Source organism: Crocodylus porosus, unplaced genomic scaffold (assembly GCF_001723895.1).
Source record: "Crocodylus porosus isolate Cpor-Errol unplaced genomic scaffold, CroPor_comp1, whole genome shotgun sequence".
Classification (NCBI taxonomy): domain Eukaryota; kingdom Metazoa; phylum Chordata; order Crocodylia; family Crocodylidae; genus Crocodylus; species Crocodylus porosus.
The window spans coordinates 25,729,241-25,737,979 of NW_017728950.1; the positions used below are offsets into that span (position 1 = coordinate 25,729,241).

Below are 8,739 nucleotides of genomic sequence, written 5' to 3' on the forward strand. Positions count from 1 at the left end.
TTTGCCATTTATACATGATGACCCCTTAATAATAAATCAGTAAGGTGAGCATTGCCACCACACCAGAAACAGAGAATAATGGTATTGCTGCTAAAGCACTGGATTGGGAGGCCAGGCCTCAGTTTCTAGCTTAGACAAAGGACTCCTAGACTCAGGGTAAATCAGTTCATCTCTCTATCCCTCAGATATCTATCTGTAAAATGAGGATTAACACTCCTTCCTTCCACCTTGTGACCACCTTGTTTGCTCCAGTAAGCTCTTTGGGGCAGAGACTGTTTCTCACCCCATACTGGTCTTAGAACAATACGTTCCCAATCTCAGTTGCATCTTCCCAGTACTAACATAAGACAAATAATAGCTACATAAACATTTCTCTAAAATAACGACACAAGAAGCCCTGACTGCCCATCGCCTCCCTAAAAGACCCCCAACCGTATGAAAATTCTGAACTGCCTGAAATGGTGGTGACTTCAACAGGAGCATAAATTATAAATGACAGGATCATCTCTCTGAAGATACTTAATCTCACACTCCATTTTGTAGACGTTGGGATGGTTTCTGAAAAACAAGACTCAAGGCACTTTGCTGGATGCTCCCTAGTCATGCTATTCTTTCCAGCTGAATAAGCCTTGCATATAAAAATAAAATTGGGAGATTTGTTCTAGGCTCTGCACACCCAGGCAGGTAAAAGCAAGAAAATCCCACAGCTCAAAGCTAGTAGAGCTGCTATACAGTGACATGAAGCAGTGTCACCTTTCTCCCAGATATCCGATTAGACTGGGATCATTGGGGTTAGGATCCTTTTTTTTTTCCTTTTTGGTATATATGCACAGTGTCTAGCACAAATGGGTGCAAAAAACTTTTGACATAATAAATATTAAGCAAATTGTAAAATTCCTTTGGCACTCCTGGTGAGAGAGGGCAGAGTTTGGGAATAACCCCAGGTCTCATACATGGGTACAGAGCAACAGTCCCTAGACAGATGTCAGGGATGGGGACATGTGTTTGCAAGGGGAGCTGTAGTCATTGCACTGACTCTCCGTTACTCCATCAAAGTCAAAACTCAAACCAGGCCTTCCTCCTCCCATGTCAAAGTTCAGCAGCAAAGCCAGACCTCTCACAGGAATAACCAGCAAAATCAAACAGAAACATGGTAGCTTGTCCCGTGCTGTGGCTTTTGCCAGGAATGATGGAGTCTACTTCGATTTGATGCTATTTGCATTATAATAGTACCTGAGTGCCAGCAAGAGCTGCAGCCCCACTGCCCACCTTAACTGAACTGCTGATTTTGGACTTTGATTTCCAGATCCCAATATGAGATTTAATGATTTCTGCAATACTGGCATGATCCACTTGTAATGGAGTTCCTCAGTTAGCAATTTCATGGTTGCCAGTGTAGTCCTAATATGTTGGACTGCTAAGTATAACTCATCTTGTTTCTCAACTGCTTTTGTGACTACCATATTGAGTTTAAGGTTTAAGACCATGCCAGTGAGTTGATCTATTTAAAATGTTTCTGTGCCTTCTGTTGGGATGCAGTGGCAGAGGAGTTAAGGTCTTATGCTTCAGCTCTAAGGGTGCGAATTAAAGCCCTGTTCTGGTTTCTGGCCCACATTTGACCCAGCTGTAAAAGGTCATGGAGGTGGGGAGCGTGGGGGGAGCATCAAAAGCACCGGTATTGGATGCCATTCAAATCACTCCCCTGTGTGCTGTTGGCCAAGAAACTGGCATGCCTTAACCTCTCTATCCTGATAGGCTATTAGGTTTGGAGGGACATTCCTCTCCACCTCTAATACTCTGTGCTATACACACACTGCAGTCCTCTGACTATTCTGTATTCATGTCTCCTTAATTCTGAGTTTCAGAATGAAAAAAAAAAACCCTACAGTTGCAAACAGAGTCCTTAAAACAGTTAAAAAGGTTTTTTTTAACATAACATATAATTAACTTGCATGATTAATTATTAAAGTGTATTACTGAGACAGATGGCTTCATGAAATTCAGAAACGCATCAGACATTTATATGAATGAAACAGACTATAAACACCGCAGAGGCAAATCTAGAAAGAGCTGATGGTCACCATACTACAGAATATGCAGGGCTCAACAGCAGAGGAGAGGAAAGAGTCCCCCACTGTGCAATCTGATGTCTCCAGGTAAGTTCTATCAGCAGAACAAACCTGGGAGAATTCTCCCAGATCATCTGAACACGTGTACACAGCCTATGCCTCAGCTCCCATCTGTAAATGAGGTAACACTGCTTGAAAAGGCATATCAGCTCTCTCAAGTCAAGGGCCCCAGTATTCCCTCATGGTGCCTTTTCATTACATGCATATCTTTTAACCTACTGTCCTTACGAATCTCAACTGAAATGAATCCAAACAGGAAAGAAAGCTGCATTACCCCATTTTGTAGATGGGGAGCTGAGGCATGAAAACTCAAATGACTTGCTTACAGCAACACAGCAGTTCTGGAGCAGAGTTGAGTATCTCCTGACTCCCAGGAGCTAATCCAACCTTACTGGATGCCAACTGAAGTGGGACTGTAAACTCTTTGGGGCAGGCACCATCGTTTGGTCAGCATTTTTACCATTTGCACCATGTGGTCCCTGCTTAGGACTAGGGCTCCCAAGAGCTAAGATAATACAAACAATAAATGATGCTCGAGTTCCTTACCCGCTGGAGGTTGACCTCAGCATCCAGCATCTCATCCACAACAAATGGTGGCAGGGACATATTTTGATGGAGGAAGTCTGAAAACGTCTCATTGTCAACCAGAAAATCACGGAGTTTCAACCCTGTCAGGTGAGAAACATTGAGTCTCGGTTAGAGGCAATCTAAAGGAGAAAGAATATGAACTCTTCAGACTAGAACAATGAGAGATGAGAGGGGTGAGGGCAACTATGCAAACCAGAGCACAGAGGAAGAACAGCAGCTGCTGCCTGCATGCTCTGAAACACAGCTTTAATGGATACATTCAAATTGCTGAGTTTTCATTTAAAAAAAGAACCTTTAAAAAAACTGTTTTCCAACACCCTCACGAAAGCCCAGCTTGTGCATTTAATCTGCTGCCAGGCACGTGAGACACCTCCCAGAATAAAAAGTTTTTCACTTTGGGTGACAGCTGCTGTAGCACAGGAGGCCTGCGCGAGTTTCTGGTCCCATTGGAACACTATTTTGCAGTCTGAATCAGGATTGGGCTTAAACTGGTGCACATGCCATTGAGAGTCTTATCAGAGTTTATCATGCAAGTGTTCAATCATTGCTAATACAGCTATGAACAATAATCAGTCACAAGATACTTGAAGACTAAGCCAAGACAAAAAAGTGCAGACACAAGTACATCACGTAGACAGATCACAGAATCAATGTCATCACTTCTGTGAATTTCCTTTTTTTTTTTTTTTGTACAACTCTTGCACGAGTGGACTTCTCCCCCCCTGAAATCTCAAGTTCCTGGAGTCAGGGGATTACATAGGGCTCAGCTCCTCATGTTTCAGGAGAAAAGCTGGAAACTATGACCCAAATGTACCATTAAGACTCAAGAGGGTAAGAAAAAGACAGCCATAGGCCAAGCCAATGAGGTAGATAACCCGGCTTGCTTCCACTCAAAAAACAGTGAAGGCCTTAGACAACTGACATATGAGGACAGGCAGTGAACAAAGCCCATGGGTCGAGCCCTACAAAGATGATAATGCCCCTAGCCTCCCTACTCCATTGTGGCTGTGTTTCTCATCCCTGAGGGAGCAGCAGCTGCTATTGCACAGAGTAGCTCTCTCATTTTTTATTAGCCTGTCTGCTTATAAGAGATCCTTGGCACAGATGAGGAGAACCCAAATAACTTCCTCCAAGCTGATGGGGAAGGGGGGTAGAGGCTCCATGTCACAACAACACGGGCCCTTGCTCTATGTATGCCACTCAGGGCTCTCTTTTGTGCTATTCAGTGTTGCCTTGGCAGGACACCAGTCTGCTTGAAGAATTATGATGAGAAAGCTGGAAGGGGAGGAAGGGAAAAAAAGCAAGGCTGCCTGTTCTTCTTGCAGCATGAGTGTATCGGGGTTACTGTCGGTCATTGCTCTCTAGCCTACATCTCTGGTTACAAGTTCCATGTAGCCTTTTTGTTCTACATGAAAAGTAATCATGGCCATCAGCTGGGTTGGAAGGAAGCTGGAATAAAGTTGACAGGAGGTTACTCAAGAAGGAAACACTTTCTTGCTCCCTTCCTAGCCAGGACCGTTTATGAAAACACCCATGGATCACACTACATGGGGGCTGGGGGAAGAAAGAAAAGACACCTTAAGCAGGCTTTTTCAAATTAGAGCTGTATTTCTTTTTCCCGGCTGGGGCTAGGACTAAAGAAAAAAGGGCCAAATTCTCATGTGGCATTAATCGGTGTAAGCCATTTACACTGTTTTGCACCAGCTGAGGGCTTCAGCCCAGTCAGACTGAGATTTAGTGTTCTCTTCTCTCTCGGATTTCGGTTATTTCTGATCTGCATGCAGCTGGCTAAACCAGGGGCACTCAAACTTTTGGCCCCATGAGCCAGATGAGTAGGGCAAGGTGGGTTGGATTGAGCCCAGAGTGCCAGGATTGGACCTTGGGGCCCAGCACTGCCCCCACCTCGGCCCAAGCACCAGGAGGGGGCCCGAGAGCCTGGCACAACCCCCCCACCACCCCCGCGCACCAGGATTGTTCTGTGGAGGCCAGGAACTACCCTCTCCCATCCCAGTGCACTGGGATTCAATCCCAGGGTCCTGGCACCACCCTCCTTCTGGCCCCTCACACCAGAATTGGGCCCTGGGGAGCAGCACCATCCCTGCCCAGCCCTGCACACTGGGATCAGGTTCCCCAACCACTACACAGAGGCCACAGCTCCCCATGTGTCCAAAAATTTGGGGATGGGGGAGCAGTGCTTCTGCTTTCCTGCTGCCAAATGTCCAGACCCATGGAGAACCTCATGGGCCAGATGAAACAGGGTCCTGGCCGCACTTGGCCTGCGGGCCAGAAGTTGAGCACATCTGGGCTAAACAATTTTGCTCCATATTTGTTTTTTAGTGAGATCATCAACAGGGCTGAAATTCAGAGACAAAGGGGAAGGTGAAAAAAAACAGAGGCAGCTAAAACCCTTAAATAAAACAATTCTCGTACATTTCCCAGTTGTTCTTCATCCTTTGTTATTTATTACTGCATGAAAACAGACTCTTTGTTAGTTGAAACCCTCTGTGTAATTTTGTCTTTTTGTACAACTTTTTGTACAGGAAAGCAACCTAACTCATTTTATAGAATGTCAAGAGACTTTTTGAATTCCCTCCAAATTAACAAATATAACAGGCCCAAAGTGTGTGTTTTTCCTCATGGTAGCTATCACTTAAAAAAAATGCTCAGTGCTAGACCTGACTAAATACAGAAATGTCCCTCACACAGGATTTTTACATGTCTTCCAAGTTTATTTCCATAAATATTTGTGGGACGAGGTCTAAATGATAACACCTTTCATGGAACAGCGTTCTTGACCCTTTTCAATTCAGACATTATGCTTTTGATTGGTTTGAAGTTAAGCTGTTTGCCTTGAGCCACTTGTCTCAGCTGATGCAGAAGTCTCTGGCAAAACAGGTAAAGGCCAAGTTGAGAGCCCCAGTCCTGGTGTTAACCAAAGAAAAGTCATTCTCTCTTTCCCTCCAGTGTCCCTTCCAGCTGTAGACACTGAATAACGTATAAATTTCCAAGTTCAAGTGAAATCCTTCCAAATCACTGAGAGCTACATAATGACTCACACAGGAAGCCAGAGCAATGCAAACTAAATTCCAACACTTTATAGATTAAAAAAAGAAGGCTCTTTCCTAATACTTCCTGTTCAATACCACCATCATTCTGTCCAAGATTTTTTGTCCACCATTGAGTAACACTGAACCATGCAATACATTGGTTAAACACTTGCGCCAATGCCACGAACAGAACAGGCAGCAGAGCTAATGCCAGATGTATTGAATAACAGAAGCATTATGGCATGAAAGAACACATGCTGGCAATGACAGCGTAGTTTCAAAACACTTCTCTGCTATTAAGAGAAATTCTTCAAAACCCACCGGGAAAATCCATATACGACATACTGGGGCAGGACATCTCCCCTCCTTTCATTCCCAACAGAAAAAAACAGGACCATAGTATTGGTAGTATTTCTAGTGAACCAGCTGCAGATCAGGTTTCCAGGGTGAGTGAAAGGGAGGAAGAGAAGGCAGGAATCATCCTACACACAGCATGAAGATGATTTTACCAACATGCACCCAGACCCAAGGGCAGAACTAGGTCTCCTGACAGTCAGTCCTATCCCCGGCAGCAATGGAGTCCAGGTCCTAGTGGACAAGCATCCACTTGGTGCTCACGTGTGTACATATGTACCATCACAAGTACCACTCAAGGGCCAGCTTGTTAACAAGTCTAAGCAGAGAGGCCAACAGCTGTGTTAGCACAGAGAGTAAAACACAGTTCCATTCCTAAAGAACATGTTCCCTGCCAGAACGAAGCCAGAACATGTCTGGGTGGGGCACTGCACCGTTCTGCCTGCACTGCCAGTCGAGTCCTGTGCCTCTCACATGAGGAACAATAGACATCACAAGAACTGAGGGAACAATACTTATTATTAACATTCTGTTAACCAGAAATTGTGAAGCAAACAAGGCAGCATGTCAGGCTGTGTGCCAGTATCTCCAGCGATTCAAGACAGAAAGCAATTATGGTATTTTCTGTACTTCCACTGCTGTTCCTGGATTTATTAATATTTGGCAAAACTTGCATTTCTCAACAATTCAGCTTCTCCTTTGCCTCGATCCTGAAGTGACATTATAACCCTTCATTTATTATCTCATGTTCTGCTCATTTGACAATGACTGTGTTGCTATAAGAACAGCATTATCAGTGCAAGATCAAGCAGCAACTTGAGAGGGACTATGGAAGTTTTGCCAAATCATAGAAAAACAGAAGTAGGAGCACCTCACAAAGCCATCTAATCCAACCCCTTGCTCAACGAAGGATCATCTTTGTCTAAACAAGCTCAGCGAAGTGTTTGTGTAACCTGCCCTTAAAACCTTAACATTCCCCAGCCTCTCTTCTAAGCGGTCTGTTCTAGTGCTGAACGTCCCTCAGAGCTGGAAGCTTTGTCCTTACCACCAGCAGGTGTCTTGGAAGTGTCTGTAGGAAATAACAGAGGGAGATGAGCCGGTTCCCAGGTCAAAGACCTTAAACACACCTAATCCCTATCAATTAACGAATGTGGCAACACAAGAATAGGAATGATAAATGTCTTTTTCTCTCCTAATGAGACAACAGAAGGAAGACTGAGACGGACAAAGGCACACACTTGGTAAAGTTCCAATTCATTGGATTCTCAGTTATGGCTAAGCTGTACTTGGTACTGAAACTAGAGGGGGGGGACACCTCTGCCTTTGCCCCTCTCTGTATTCAGGGGATGATCCCATTGATGAAACAGGGCAGCTCAAATGCATGCTTGGCTTCCAAAGGCCCAGGTGGGAACAGCCAAAGTAGTGCAGCAGTCCTCTGGGCATGTCCCAGCCTCTTCAGCCACTTCCCTTGCAGCTGGCACTGCTGTACAAAAACCGCAAGGAAACTGCTTTATTCTAGATGTTCTGCCCTATAGCCCACTTGGCCTTAAGTATAAAAGGGGCTAAATGGCTGGGTCCATTGCTCTTGAACCAGGTTTTAGGTGCAAGAGAAGGTCATGTTCATACATGGTGTTTGTTAATACTAAGAGGACCTCTGCTTTTGGAAGAGCTGAAACTCTGGACCCCTGTCCTATCAGTGAATATCAAAAACAGCAGGGCAGAATAGACAAAGCAGATGCACTTGAAGAATTAAAAATTATTCTCCATCCTTGAACTCCATTTAAGTTTCACAAGTCTCATGTACCTGAGAGAGACAATACTTAAATACCCCAGAGAAGTGTGTATGGCAAAATGACTGGCAGCCAGAGGCTCCCACACCAATGGCTTGTCAGTGTGATTTAAAATGGAGATTGAAGGGGTTTGAGTTTTTCTTTTTAAATTTCCCTACAACCTTTACAAAGAAAAAAAAAAAAAGAGAGATCTCCTTTCAGACAAATAATAGAACTGGGACTCAGAACCATGGACTCTCACCTTCTCTGGTTCAGGCAGAGGAAAGAACAATTGCCTTAATGCTGGACTCTGAGTTAGCAAAGTGACCTACTGAGCCAATGACCTACATCTGTTACACAAAAAACAACCCTTTTCGATTCCCGGTGATCAGTTGGCATTTGGGCTTAGCAAGTTTTGCCTGCTCTTGTTATATTTCCCTGATTAAATTTTTGGCATTGTGGCTGCAAAGCAGGCTGGTGTGATACATGGACCTCCTCTGCTTTTAATTGCTTCCTTCCTCTACAAGGCACCTCCCCATTTCCTATATAGTGGATATCATACTCTGCAGCTAGCTCTGTTCCTAGCTGATACCAACAGGAGCCAAAAGAGTCATGGGAACATGTTATGCAACATTACCCTGATTCACTGACAAGTATTTGAGTGGCTCAGCAAGCTCATGGTGGAAGACCAGTTAGTATATGTTGCCGGCACAAGGTGCCCGAGGGAGGCAACAATTGGGTTCGTTGCCCGGTGTGCGTTGCGCCAATAAACACACTGGGGGGAGAAGTAGACAGAGTTTATTTGAGCTCAAGTAAAAGGCGCAGGGAGACTGTATGGTCTCAAATCCCGCG

At 44.6% G+C, this 8,739-nt stretch overlaps 1 protein-coding gene across 1 annotated transcript in view; it reads right to left on the reverse strand.

Annotated features, from left to right (window-relative positions):
- ABCA1 (ATP binding cassette subfamily A member 1) overlaps nucleotides 1–8,739 on the reverse strand; it is a 116,210-nt gene that overhangs the window by 61,250 nt on the left and 46,221 nt on the right. Inside the window, exon 6 of the mRNA XM_019554993.1 lies at nucleotides 2,676–2,797. Within this exon, the coding sequence (XP_019410538.1) occupies nucleotides 2,676–2,797 (122 nt within the window). The remainder of the gene's footprint in view (nucleotides 1–2,675; nucleotides 2,798–8,739) is intronic.